Source organism: Lissotriton vulgaris, chromosome 3_2 (genome assembly GCF_964263255.1).
Source record: "Lissotriton vulgaris chromosome 3_2, aLisVul1.2, whole genome shotgun sequence".
In the NCBI taxonomy this organism is placed as follows: Eukaryota; Metazoa; Chordata; class Amphibia; order Caudata; family Salamandridae; genus Lissotriton; species Lissotriton vulgaris.
Genome location: NC_141690.1, coordinates 298,228,998 through 298,243,775, shown reverse-complemented (window position 1 = coordinate 298,243,775; position 14,778 = coordinate 298,228,998). Strand labels below are relative to the sequence as shown.

The 14,778-nt window shown below is 46.3% G+C and overlaps 1 protein-coding gene across 1 annotated transcript in view; it reads left to right on the top strand.

Annotated features, from left to right (window-relative positions):
• Positions 1-14,778, top strand: part of LOC147725754 (von Willebrand factor A domain-containing protein 2-like) — a 233,632-nt gene that overhangs the window by 172,499 nt on the left and 46,355 nt on the right. The window contains exon 5 of the mRNA XM_086964585.1: positions 10,561-10,752. Within this exon, the coding sequence (XP_086820711.1) occupies positions 10,561-10,752 (192 nt within the window). The remainder of the gene's footprint in view (positions 1-10,560; positions 10,753-14,778) is intronic.

The window sequence follows — 14,778 nt, the reverse complement described above, 5'->3', positions numbered from 1 at the left end:
CTTGGTGCCCTAGGTAGACCACGGACTCCTGCCCAATCTGGCACTTGCTAGCCTTCACTGTCAAGCCTGCTTGGCGCAGGGCCAGCAACGCCCTCCGGAGGTGCCGGAGGTGCTCGCTCCATTGTGAACTGAACACCGCGATATCGTCCAGATATGCAGCGCTGAACTCTTCCAGCCCGGCCAGGACTCGATTTACTAGTCTTTGAAGGTGGCCGGGGCATTTTTCATCCCGAATGGCATCACTCGGAAGCGATAGTGCCCATCCGTGGTGGAGAAGGTGGACCGCTCCTTGGCTCCCTCTGTGAGCGCAATTTGCCAGTAGCCGCAGGTCAGGTCGAAGGTACTTAGGTAGTGAGAAGACCCTAGGCGGTCAATGAGCTTATCTGCGCGGGGGTGAGCGTCTGCTCGGGTGACTGCGTTGAGCCCCCGATAGTCCACACAGAACCTTAGTTCGGGGGCGACACCAGGGGCAGCAGCTTTTGGGACCAGTACCACCGGGCTGGCCCAGGGACTGTCGGAAGGTTCCATCACCCCCAGGGTGAGCATTTTTGAGACTTCGGCCTGGATGCAGGTCCGGACTCGGTCGGGTAAGCGGTAGGCTCGGTGTCGCACCGGCAGGCTGTCGCCGGTGTCCACGTCATGGACACACCAGTCGGTGACCTTGGGGACCAGAGAAAAAAAGTCTGAGAACTGCCCCAAGAGCTGGCGGCAGTCTTCACGTTGCTGGCGAGTGAGGGAGGGAGAGAGGCTCACTCCCTCTACGGAGCCATCTTTCTCCTTGGCACACAGGAGGACCGGGAGACGCTCTGTTTCCTCTTCCGCCCTGTCGTCTGTGGCCAGGAGCAAACTCAACTCCGTCCGCACGAAGTGAGGCTTGAGGCGGTTCACGTGGAGGACCCGAAGGGGGTTCCGAGGGGACTGGACGTCCACCAAGTATGTCACTTGGCTCTTCCGCTCCACGACTTTGAAAGGTCCGGTCCATTTATCTTGGAGGGCGCAGGGTTTCACCGGGGACATCATCACCCAGACCTGCTGGCCCGGTTGAAACTCGACCAGAGTGGCATTCTGGTCTTACCAGCGCTTCATCTCCTCCTGGCTTGCCTCGAGGTTGGCCTCGGCCAGCGCTCGGAACTTCTGAATCTGGTTTCGGAGGGCGAGGATGTATCTAAACACATCCTGGGGTGGTTCTCGGGGTGCCGTCTCCCACCCTTCCTTGACCATACTGAGGGGCCGCCGGACGGGATGTCTGTAGAGCAATTCAAATGGGCTGAACCCCAGGGATTTTTGGGGGACTTCCCGGTAGGCGAACAGGAGGCATGGGAGGAGGACGTCCCACTTCTGCCGGAGGGGCTCTTCTAGACCCATGATCATCTCCTTCAAAGTCCGGTTAAACCGCTCTACTAGGCCATTTCCTTGGGGATGGTACGGGGTGGTGAATTTGTAGGACACTTCACATTGTTGCCACAGGGACATCATATATTTGGAGATGAAATTCGTGCTGCGGTCGCTCACGACCTCTCAGGGGAAACCGACTCGTGAAAAGAGCCCCATCAACGCCCAGCCCAACACGGGGGCCGTTACTGTGCGGAGGGGACTGGCCTTGGGGTATCGTGTGGCATGATCCACCAGGACTGAGATGAATCGGTGACCTTTGGAGGTTCTGGGGTCTAGGGGCCCCACAATGTCGATCCTGACCCGCTCGAAGGGGGTACTGACAATGGGGAAGGGCTGGAGGGGAGCCTTGCGTGTCCCTCCACTCTTCCCACTAGACTGGCACGTGGGACAGGACTTGCAGTGGGCCTCTACGTTCACTCGTATCTTTAGCCAATAAAACTGTGTAACTAAGCGGTGATAGGTTTTGTCCTGGCCCAAGTGTCCTGCCAGGGGTACGTCGTGGGCCAGGCCCAGGAGGAAGTCTCAGAAGCGTAGGGGTACCACCAGCACCCACGCTGACCCTAGTTCGGCAGACTTCTGCTCGCTGTACAGAAGGTCATTCTCCCAATAGACTAAATGGGTTCCGGACTGGTCGCCCACAGCTTGGGCTTCGGCCTGCTGCCGGGGTCCGACCAGGGAAGGGCATGTGGCTTGCTCCCGGCAGAACTCCTCTTGGGAGGGGCCCCCTTCATGACGCCATTGTGCCAGCTCGGGCAGATCACCTAGCTCAGTGACCTGTGCGGGATCGGGATGCAAGATCTCGTTGTCGGTGACGGTTTCTCCTCCTGGAGAGAGGTCGTTGGGCTCGGTTCGGTCAGCCCTGTCTTCGTCTGCGGGGGTGTGGCTGGGAGGTTTGACTTTGACTTCCCCGAGGGGGGGCAGTCGGGCAGACATGGATCACGTGGTGGCGCACACCCATTCGGGTAGGCCCATCATGCTCAGGTGGGTTTTCCGCTCAACTTGTCCCCACGGGGAACTTTCTAAGTTGTTGCCCAGGAGACAGTCCACAGGTTGTGAGGGGATCACTGAAATAATATCGACTGACAAAATATCGACTTGCCAAAATATCGTGGACAAAATATCGACAGTCAAAATATCGAGTTTGTATCTACAAACAGGTAAGTACAAAAATATCGAGTACAAAATATCGTTAACAAAAATATAGATGTAAAAAATATCGACTTTATTAAAAACAGTGTTAAATTAAATTAATATTAAATTTTAATTACTAAAATATACTTAAAACAACTTAAATTAAATTATAATAATTAAATAATAAATGAAAATAATAAAAATAATTTTTTTAAATCTTATTTGTTGACCCTGAACCCTAAAAATACCCCTTTACCCAAAAACCCAAAACTGACCCTGAACCCTAAAAATACCCCTTTACCCAAAAACTGAAAACTGACCCTGAACCCTAAAAATACCCCTTTACCCAAAAACTGAAAACTGACCCTGAACCCTAAAAATACCCCTTTACCCATGAACTGAAAACTGACCCTGAACCCTAAAAATACCCCTTTACTCATGAACTGAAAACTGACCCTGAACCCTAAAAATACCCCTTTACCCATGAACTGAAAACTGACCCTGAACCCTAAAAATACCCCTTTACCCATGAACTGAAAACTGACCCTGAACCCTAAAAATACCCCTTTACCCATGAACTGAAAACTGACCCTGAACCCTAAAAATACCCCTTTACCCATGAACTGAAAACTGACCCTGAACCCTAAAAATGCTCCTTTACCCAAAATGTATCAATATTATTTAATTACCAATTAATTATTAATTAACAATAACAATAAAGTAAATATATTAGAACATTAGGTGTAATTATTTTAATAATTAATATTATTTTTTCAAAATTCATTACTTAAAAATAACACAAAATTATATATATTAAAAATGTACTCTAATTAATGTAATTAACTAATTACAATTAATTAATTAACAATTATTTACTAATACAAAATATATTCAAAATTATATTAATTAATTAACTAATTAATATTAATTAATTATCAATTAATTATTAATTAAAAATATTAACAAACATATATTAATTAATTAATTATTATTAAATTACTTCCCACCCTATTCCCCTATAAACCCACAACCCGCTACAGAATTACATTACGCAATTATTATCAAAACAAAATTCATGTAATAAAATATTTTATAACATTAATACACACTATTCACACATATTATTACATAAAAATACACTATAAAATATTATATATTATTAAAAAATCGATATTTTTGCTATCTATATTTTATACAGTCGATATTACTTCACTTACCTGAAAAACGATATTTTTGTAGTCGATATTATGTCCAGTCGATATTTTGTCCAGTCTATATTTAAAACTCGATATTATGTCCAGTCGATATTTTGGAGTCGATATTTTGTCTCTATACCTTTGTGAGGTTCGGACAGCTACGCGTAACTTGCCTATCACTTCCCCCCATTCGAACGGTACCAAGGCCATTTTACACAAGCTCTCTGTATTGTAGGCGGATATTATGGGGCAAAAGACATTCGGGATGATTTGGTCCTCTTTGATTAGGTGTCTGAGGACACCTGTGATGCTCGCTTCGGTGTCCCGAAGGGCCTCCACTCGGTGGCCATTAACCGTCACTAGCTGCCGGTACTTCTTGGTGTTAGCGGGTAGGGGGGCTCCGGGAACCATCTCTCAGTCTCCTAGGGAGACTAGGATCATGGCAGCAGGTTCCCACTCTTCAGTGTCCTCATTCTCCTCCCCTAGGTCTACGTTGGCCATCTGTCTGGCTGGGGTAGCTGTCGTGGTGGGTCGCTGGGCCTTGGGACACTGGGGGTCACTGGCATAATGCCCGGTCTGTTGGCAACAGAAACATGTGATGGTGACTCGGTGCCCGTGTCTACCTGGGGGAACGGCACTGGCTGGCGGGGGTGCTGGAAAGTTCAGGGCTTGGCTTCTTGGGGGACTACACTGGGGACCTGACTGGAATTCCCTCTGTCTTCCTTGGTTTTCCCCCCTCTCTGGCGGGGAGGTCCCTGACTGTTTCGGGAGTAGTCTCCTACGGGGCCCCGGGGGACCCGGGTGTTCACCCAGCGATCTGCTTCGACGGCCAGCTTCCTCGGATCTGCGAGCTTGCTGTCAAGCAGATGCTGGCGTAGTTAAACAAAACAGTTTGAGGACAAGTGTTCCCATGCATTGAGGTTGGTTAGTTCTTCAAAGGTGGTAACTTTGCTGCCCTTGATCCACCCTTCTAATGCTCGACTGTAAAAAATCACATACTCCACCCACGTGGTGCCAGGGAGCTTCTTGCAGTCTCGGAACCGCTGGCGATACATTTCGGGGGTGAGCCCGTATCTCGTTAGGAGGGCCTCTTTCATGTGGCTGTAGGAGGTCTGCACTGAGGACGGCAGGTCGAGCAGGGTGTCTCTCCCCTGGCTCAGGAATCGACCCTACAACCCAGCCCCCCAATCCTTCTGTGGGACTCGGTGGGAAGTCATGGCGACTTTGTTGGCCTTGAACCACTGCTGGATATCGTCGGTTTTATAGTATTCTTTCACCACATCCTTGGGGATGTGGACTTTTGGCTCTACCGGGGGAACGGTCTCTCCGTTCCTCGGGGGCCGGCCTTCTTCGCTTCTTGCCTTCAGTTCAATCTCCTTCAAGCCGCGCTCATGCTCTAGCTGAAGTCTCTTGCCTTCATGTTCTTGTTGGAGGTTCTTCTCCTCCAACTCCCATTGCACTCGTAGCTGTTCTACCGCTAGCTTCTTTTCTGCTAATTTTAGTTCGCCCTCGATTTTTAGTTTGGCCATTTCAAGTTCGTGATTGCGGCTTCGCTCTCTGTCCGCTAGCTCTTCCGGGGAGAGGCCCCCATCTGGTGCGTTGCTTCGTACCTGGGCGCTGCTGCTTCCCTTTTGGACGAGTCCGGGTTCGGCCGGCTGCTCCTCTACTCCTCCTGTTTGGGGAAGGGGTGCTCCGGACTCCACCCAGGCTTGTAGGGATTTTTGCATATCTTCTTTCGTTTTTAGGCCTGTGGTAGCGATTTTCCGTTCTTTGCAAAATTCCTTCAATTCTTTGTGCGTGTACTCTTCCAGCTGTTCCGCACGGAACGTAGTCCTCGCATCGGTTCCAGTGGGACTCATGGTGTTTCCTTCTGCCATCTTTGTTCGGGAGTGCGTCCGACGCTCACTGTACGATCTCTATATTGTGGTCTCGGATCCCATCGCTTGCCACCAATGTTAGAAGGGGCGATCCCCGGGGAGGCCAGAATATGCACCTGACCACCCTATGACCCACCTGTCCTAGGAACACTGCAGAGCATTGTCGGGAGACCCTTCAGGGGAAGAGTCTCAAATCTAGGATCGCACGCACTGCGCTAGCACCACTCGACAAAGGGAGATCACACTGTAGGTTTTCAGGAGCACGTATTCTTTATATCTCAAGTAAATGGATCTTTATGATCCGCAGGATTCTTATGTACAAGTAGAGCAAGGGCTCAAAGAGTCTCGGTCGGGATTTGGGTAGCGGGACACTCTTAATGTTCAAGATAGATGCAGGTGGGTATCCGGTGCACAGCTCTCAATCCTCGAGCTGGGGGATACGAGTAGATCTGGGGTCCAGCCGGACCAGGATAGTCTCTGAGCCGTGACCACGTCTGCAGGGCTCGAGCAAGGATGTAACAGTTCTTACGGTCGTAGGGGAGCCGCGATCGAATCAGAAGGGCTCAGGTGTTCCCAAGGTTGCAAGGGAGCCGCGACCAGGTCTGCAGGGCTCAGATGGTTTCGGGCAGAAGTCCTTCTCTGTCGGGTAGGAGCCGCGACGAGATCAGCAGGGCTCAGATGGCGCCGGACATAAGTCCTTCTCTGCCGGGTAGGAGCCGCGACGATGTCAGCAGGGCTCAGATGGTTTTGGGCAGAAGTCCTTCTCTGCCGGGTAGGAGCCGCGACGATGTCAGCAGGGCTCTCTTAGTTCCAGGATTAAACTAACTTGATCGTCCCAGAGCACCCCTTGATATATGACTGCTCCTCTTTGATGTCCGGAGTCCTCCCAGGCAGAGGCCTTAGCACCTGGGGGCCGCTTGTTGGGGTTCCTCCCACTCGGCCCCTTTCATCCTTTCAAGTTGGGTCTGGAGGGATCCCAGAAACGCCGCAGGCTTGGAGCCAGCCCTCAGGGAGGCCGGATGGGCGATCGAAACCCATCTCTCGAGGGGAGGTGGGAGGTGTGATCGAACTGCTCCTCCCTCTCTTGCTCACGGGGAACGCTCTACCCCCCAGCCGGGTATGGCGCGTCTAGGGCAGAGGTCGGGCTGAGGGCGGCCATTTTAGGTGCAGGGGAATGGGCACCGGAGGCCTTTGGGGGCCTATAGGGTTTGGGTGCGTCCGGTACCGGGCAGATGGAGGGTGAGGATGGGGACGTCCAGTGTCGTGTGTGTGGATCATGGAGGGAATGGTCGGGTAGGCCGTGATAAGCAAGGGCCTGGTGTGGTGCACGGGTCTGGGAGGACCACGCCACGAGGCCGGGTCTAACAAGGACTCATTCTCAATCTCCCTTCCAGTTCCCCTTCTGCCCCTACCCTTAAAACTTCTGGTGCGGCAAAGAGGCCATTTTAGAATCCTATGCCTCACACACAGGACCTTGTATGATACCGGCCCAAGATACCTAGCTAAAACACTTCAATGGTACATGCCTGGAAGATCTTTAAGTTCAGGTACCAAATTGTACCTTGTTCGCCCACGTATTCAAACCTCTCGAAATGGTGGGCGATCATTCCCTTATTTGGCCCCTATGCTCTGGAACAAGCTACCTTCACACCTCCCATCCATAGTCGATTATAGATGCTTCCGAACAGAATTAAAAACTTGGCTCTTTCCCTTGTAAGTTTGCTTTCGTTGTCCTTGCTGTTATCCTTTTGCTGCTGTTTGTTGCTCAGCACCATGAGACCTCCCCGGTGATATGTGCGCTTAACAAGAACATTTGACATTAACATTGACAGGCCTGGAAGGAGCAGCAGACCTCCCTTCTTGTATTTGCATTGTGAAACTTTTTACATCAAAAGGGACTGATGCAGCTTTAAAAGAAATCATATTTGAGAAGATATCGGTGAGAACAAGCAGTGGTCCCCTTGACTATTGCCTGTTACCCCTGTGATCGACTGACGTGACTTTCAAAGGGCAGGTGGTCCCCTCAGAACCCTTTCTCCTTAGCAAGGTAGTTTCCACCTCCTTTAAGGTTTTGGTAACTGGTCAATTGTTTGTGACGGCAGTTATGATGAGAAACTATTGTGTGTACAATACCAAATCACAATTAGGAAGAAATATACATTTTACAACCCTTTCTAATTGTGATTTAATATAGGTCTCAAAACCTATGCTTTCCCAACAATTTTAGTACCTCGTAAATGGACGTTTTGGGTGGCAAACCCTGTGATTTTGTGAATTGTAGTGTTTTTGATTGTAAAATGGCTTTGTATATTTCACCCTAAATTGGGCTTCTAAACCATAGACTTGCAATAGCGCCCATCTGCTTTCTTATTTATGTCCGTGTATGTATAGAGCGCTGACATAGCTGAAAGGTAACAGAGCATTTTATAGGTTCAAATGCAAAGATACAGTCATCGTGTGATTGGAGAGTCAGCTGTTTATTAATAACAAATGCACACTGTACTGCGTTACGATCTAAAGTTATTTAAGGAGGGGGATATTTAGCGCTTTCTTAAATTGAAGCGGAATTGAGCAGTTCTAGTTGTTATGGGATTGTTATTCCGTATCCTAGATGCATTGATGGAGAAGGCCTGATGCCTTGTGTTGATTGTTCCACCTCTTTGTCTTCAGTCTGATAGTGTCCTTGCTGTAGGTCCACAGGAGATGGTGGTTCCTAGCTAGACCTGCAGGGGCGCCGGTCGTTAAGGCTTTGTAGATGATACAGCTGGTTTTGACGATGCTACAGGCTGTGAAGTGCACTCAGTGGAGACCCATCAGGGTGCGGGTCATTGGTCATAGTTCTTCAGGTCCATCATTAGCCGTCCTGCTGCATTGCTGTATGAAGAATGCTCTGAAGGAAGAGCTTGTGGATCTGAGCATTGCTACCAAGCAGAAGAATGGGAGGTCTAAAGTTGCTTCCTAGGCGGCCTCACTCAGTAGAAAAAGCTGCTCACGGGCCATCTTAGCTTTCTTGGCAATGTGCTCCTTGAAGATGAGACCTGTGTCTAGAGTGAACTGGCTTCAGCTGAAAATTTGTGTTTAAATCCATCCAGGTTCTTTGTCTTTGAGGCAGCTATGGCTAGTTGTTGGATGTTGTTCTTGGGGAACAGCAGGATGTCTATTTTGGTCAGATTAAACTTCAGGTAGGTGCTGTACATCCTTGTCTGGATGAGGTACAAGAAGCACGTTAAGAATTGGATGTCTGTCCCAGGTGTGACCTTAAAATACAGCTGTGAGTCATGAGTGTAGTGGTGATCTTTCATGTTATCTGTGAGTAGAGCCACAGGGGGGTCAATGTTGGGACTGAAGAGGATGCAGGACAATATGAAACTCTGAGGCTCTCCACAGGTGAGCCCCATCTTTGGGGATCAGCAGGTGCCGATGTGAATGAACTCATGTCAGTTGGAAAGGTAAGTGGAGAACCAGTGAAGGGCGTCTCCATGGAAACCCATTTGAGACAAAACAGAGCCAATGAGGATGGGGTGGACAAGACTGTTGAAGGCAGCTGAGAGGTTCAGTAATATCAGGAGGCCGGGGTCATCTGTTTGGAATCAGAAGGATGCGGTCTGTGATATGTAGGTTAGTTGGGTCATCTGTTTGGAATCAGAAGGATGCGGTCTGTGATATGTAGGTTAGTTGGGTCATCTGTTTGGAATCAGAAGGATGCGGTCTGTGATATGTAGGTTAGTTTTGTCATCTGTTTGGGAATCAGAAGCATGCGGTCTGTGATATGAGGGTTAGTTGGGTCATCTGTTTGGGAATCAGAAGGATGCGGTCTGTGATATGTAGGTTAGTTGGGTCATCTGTTTGGGAATCAGAAGGATACTGTCTGTGATATGTAGGTTAGTTGGGTCATCTGTTTGGGAATCAGAAGGATACTGTCTGTGATATGTAGGTTAGTTGGGTCATCTGTTTGGGAATCAGAAGGATGCGGTCTGTGATATGTAGGTTAGTTGGGTCATCTGTTTGGGAATCAGAAGGATACTGACTGTGATATGTAGGTTAGTTGGGTCATCTGTTTGGGAATCAGAAGGATGCGGTCTGTGATATGTAGGTTAGTTGGGTCATCTGTTTGGGAATCAGAAGGATACTGTCTGTGATATGTAGGTTAGTTGGGTCATCTGTTTCGGAATCAGAAGGATACTGTCTGTGATATGTAGGTTAGTTGGGTCATCTGTTTGGGAATCAGAAGGATGCGGTCTGTGATATGTAGGTTAGTTGGGTCATCTGTTTGGGAATCAGAAGGATGCGGTCTGTGATATGTAGGTTAGTTGGGTCATCTGTTTGGGAATCAGAAGGATGCGGTCTGTGATATGAGGGTTAGTTGGGTCATCTGTTTGGGAATCAGAAGGATACTGTCTGTGATATGTAGGTTAGTTGGGTCATCTGTTTGGGAATCAGAAGGATACTGTCTGTGATATGTAGGTTAGTTGGGTCATCTGTTTGGGAATCAGAAGGATGCGGTCTGTGATATGTAGGTTAGTTGGGTCATCTGTTTGGGAATCAGAAGGATACTGTCTTTGATATGTAGGTTAGTTGGGTCATCTGTTTGGGAATCAGAAGGATGCGGTCTATGATATGTAGATTAGTTGGGTCATCTGTTTTGGTAATCAGAAGGATGCGGTCTGTGATATGGAGGTTAGTTGGGTCATCTGTTTTGGTAATCAGAAGGATGCTGTCTATGATATGTAGGGTAGTTGTCTCCACACTGCAGCATGACCTGAAGCCAGATTGATAGTCATGCAGAAGATGGTTGGTGTTGATCTTGAAGTGCTTGTTGTTATTACTGGAAAGCAGTGTAGACCTATGTTGGTCTTGCTGAAGAGTACCTTTGCTTCATTGCTCCTCGTACAGTCTCACAGCTGTTTATTCTTCCAGTCTGTATCATCCACTCTGTCTCTCCTGGTCCTTCTGTCTTGCAGTAGAGCGAGAAATATTCTACAATCCCAAAGCACGGAGCTCTGATGATGTCCATCCTTATGCAGAGAGCTGTCTTCGTGTACAATATGGCGTTCAAAATGATGACCAGTCACTCCAGACTTCTGTAGCCTCTCTTCTGAAATCCACTCAATGCCTCCGTCCAGCTGAAAAGAATCATCTTCTATTTCAAAAAGGTATGTGATTGTTGAGTATGTGTAATATGCGTGCATAACAAGAGAGGGATGTCAGTGTGCACGAGAGATGAGTGTCTTTTGAAGGTGTGAGGAGAAATCAGTAGAGCCGTGGATTCATGGTAAGTTGAGTACACACACAGCACTAGAACCAATCTGATATGCAGACGTATCATAATAAGATATTACTTTATATTACAAAAACTATAGAAATTCACTGAAAAAATTAAAGGTTAAATTGGAGTAATACATAGGTCTTCTAATGATATCAAAAACAAATGTTTAAAATAAAAAACACTGAAATTCACCAGATGCACTTACCTGACATAAGTATATCTTGCACTTCTGTGATGCACTGTGTATAATCACACACATCACATCAATGTTGACATCTCATATCTATGGCGGGGCAAGTTATACGTATGCCCTGCGTGGACTCGATCAGTGTAATCAAGATGTCATCCTCAGTCAGCCTGATCTGAAGAATGGTTTGCAGGAGCCACAGAGTTATCTAAGTAAGGACAGTTAGAAGATCTCACCCTTGACTCTGCCGTTGATTGAGATGTGAAAGAAAGGTCCGTATCATGTATGAAACCTTGATATGTGGAAGGAAGGTCTGTATCATGTAAGAAACCTTGATATGTGAAAGGAAGGTCTGTATCATGTATGAAACCTTAATATGTGAAAAGAAGGTATGTGTCATGTATGAAACCTTGAAAGAAAGGTCTCTATCCTGTATGAAACCTTGATATGTGAAAGGAAGGTCTGTATCATGTATGAAACCTTGATATGTGAAAGGAAGGTTTGTATCATGTATGAGACCTTGATATGTGAACGAAAGGTCTGTACCATGTATGAAACATTGATATGTGAAAGAAAGGTCTGTATCCTGTATGAAACCTTGATATGTGAAAGGAAGGTCTGTATCATGTATGAAACCTTGATATGTGAAAGGAAGGTCTGTATCATGTATGAAACATTGATATGTGAAAGAAAGGTCTGTATCCTGTATGAAATCTTGATATGTGAAAGAAAGGTCTGTATCATGTATAAAACGGATCACTGAAATAATATCGAGGGACAAAATATCGACTTGCCAAAATATCGTGGACAAAATATCGACAGTCAAAATATCTTCAAACAGTCTTCAAAGTATCTACAAACAGGTAAGTACAAAAATATCGAGTACAAAATATCGTTTACAATAATATAGATGTAAAAAATATCGACTTTATTAAAAACAGTGTTAAATTAAATTAATATTAAATTTTAATTACTAAAATATACTTAAAAATACTTAAATTAAATTATAATAATTAAATAATAAATGAAAATAATAAAAATAATTTTTTACAATCTTATTTGTTGACCCTGAACCCTAAAATATACCCCTTTACCCAAAAACCCAAAACTGACCCTGAACCCTAAAAATACCCCTTTACCCAAAAACTGAAAACTGACCCTGAACCCTAAAAATGCCCCTTTACCCAAAAACTAAAAACTGACCCTGAACCCTAAAAATACCCCTTTACCCTAAAACTGAAAACTGACCCAAAACCCTAAAAATTCCCCTTTACCCAAAAACTAAAAACTGACCCTGAACCCTAAAAATACTCCTTTACCCAAAATTTATCAATATTATTTAATTACCAAATAATTATTAATTAACAATAACAATAAAGTAAATATATTAGCACATTAGCTGTAATTATTTTAATAATTATTATTATTTTTTCCCCAATTAATTACTTAACAATAACACAAAATTATATATATTAAAATGTACTCTAATTAATGTAATTAACTAATTACAATTAATTAATTACCAATTAATTACTAATATAAAATATGTACAAAATTATATTAATTAATTAACTAATTATTATTAATTAATTATCAATTAATTATTAATTATAAATATTTACAAACATATATTAATTAATTAATTATTATTAAATTACTTCCCACCCTATTCCCCTGTAAACCCACAACCCGCTACAGAATTACATTACGCAATTATTATAAAAACAAAATTCATTTAATAAAATATTTTATAACATTAATACACACTTTTCACACATATTATTACATAAAAATACACTATAAAATATTATATATTATTAAAAATTCGATATTTTTGCTATCTATATTTTATACAGTCGATATTACTTCACTTACCTGAAAAACTATATTTTTGTAGTCGATATTATGTCCAGTCGATATTTTGTCCAGTCTATATTTAAAACTCGATATTATGTCCAGTCGATATTTTGGAGTCGATATTTTGTCTGTGCACTGTATAAAACCTTGATTTCTCATTTTCTCTGCTGTGTTTGGGGTAGAACCCCGGATTTGTAGACTAAATAAATGGGGTTGCGATGTGAATCACCAACATCATGGTTTCTGAGCTCATTCAAACAGAAAAGGTTTTCTTCATCCAGCCGTGATTTATGTGCATATTGTAGGGTAGGCAGTAGCTGCTCTGTACTCAATATTTTAATTCAGATAGCAAATTCATAAGCCATTTTTAATAACTTGGCAATTGTTTCTTGAATCTGCTAAAAAGTTGTAAGACGCTTCCCATATGCGGACCCCGGACCAGATTTATTGATATTTCCCAAACACAGCTTGACAGCCCGGTGCGCTGCGTGAAAGGGAGAAGGCAGGAGTGCGGCATTTATGCCAAAACCTAATGCATTCCTGCTCTCTGCCTGCACTGCTCACAATCAATCAATCAATCCATCATAGCATTTGTAAAGCGCGCTACTCACCCGTGAGGGTCTTAAGGTGCTGGGGGGAGGGAGGTGCTGCTACTGCTTGAACAGCCAGGTCTTGAGGTGTCTCCTGAAGGTGAGGTGGTCCTAGGTCAGTCGAAGTTGGACGGGGAGGGAGTTCCAGGACTTGGCGGCCAGGTAGGAGAACGATCTTCTTCCGGTGGTTGGTTCCACGAATCCGTGGGATGGTGGCGAGGGCGAGGCTGGCGGAGTGGAGCTGGCGGGACGGAGTGTAGAACGTGAGGCATTTGTTGAGGTAGTCTGGCCTATGTCGTGGAGAGCCTTGTGTGTGTGGGTGAGGAGCCTGACCGTGATTCTCTTGCTGACTGAAAGCTAGTGCAGCTCTCAGGTGGGCAGATATGTGGCTGTGGCGAGGGATGTCGAGGATGTGGCGACCGGAGGTGTTCTGTATGCGCTGGAGTCTTCTCTGAAGTTTTGCTGTGGTTCCTGCGTAGAGGGCGTTCCCGTAGTCCAACTGGATGGTGACGAGGGCTTGGGTGACGGTTTTTCTTGTTTCGGTGGGGATCCATCTGAATATCTTTCAGAGCATGTGCAGGGTGTTGAAGCATGAGGATAAGATGGTGTTGACTTGTTTGGTGAGTGTGAGCGTGGAGTCCAAGATGAATCCCAGGTTGCGTGCATGATCCGTGGGTGTCGGTGCAGTGCCAGGGCAGTGGGCCATCAGAATTTGTTCCAGGCGGATGGGGATGGTCCCAGGATGAGGACTTCCGTCTTGTCCGAGTTCAGTTTCAGGCAGCTGACCTTCATCCAGTTTGCGTTGTCCCTAATTTCTTCCTGGAGGTTTATCTTCGCGGTGGCTGGGTCTTTGGTGAGGGAGAGGATCAGCTGGGTGTCGTCGGCGTAGGAGATGATGTTGAGGTTGTGTGCGCATACGATGGCGGTGAGGGGGCTCATGTAGACATTGAAGAGAGTCGGGCTGAGTGAGGAGCCTTGGGGTACGCCGCAGATGATCTCGGTGGACGCGGAGTGGAAGGGATTGGAGGCGGACTCTCTGGATTCTGCCGGAGAGGAATGATGTGATCCAGTCCAGGGGTCATCCTTGGATCCCTGTGTTGTGGAGGCGAGATCTTAAGGTGCAGTGGCAGACGGTGTCGAAGGCGGCTGAGAGGTCAAGGAGGATGAGGGCGGCTGTTTCCCCATTGTCAAGCAGGGTCCTGATGTCGTCGGTGGCTGCGATGAGGGCGGTCTTGGTGCTGTGGTTGGCGCGGAATCCGGACTGGGATGGGTCGAGGGA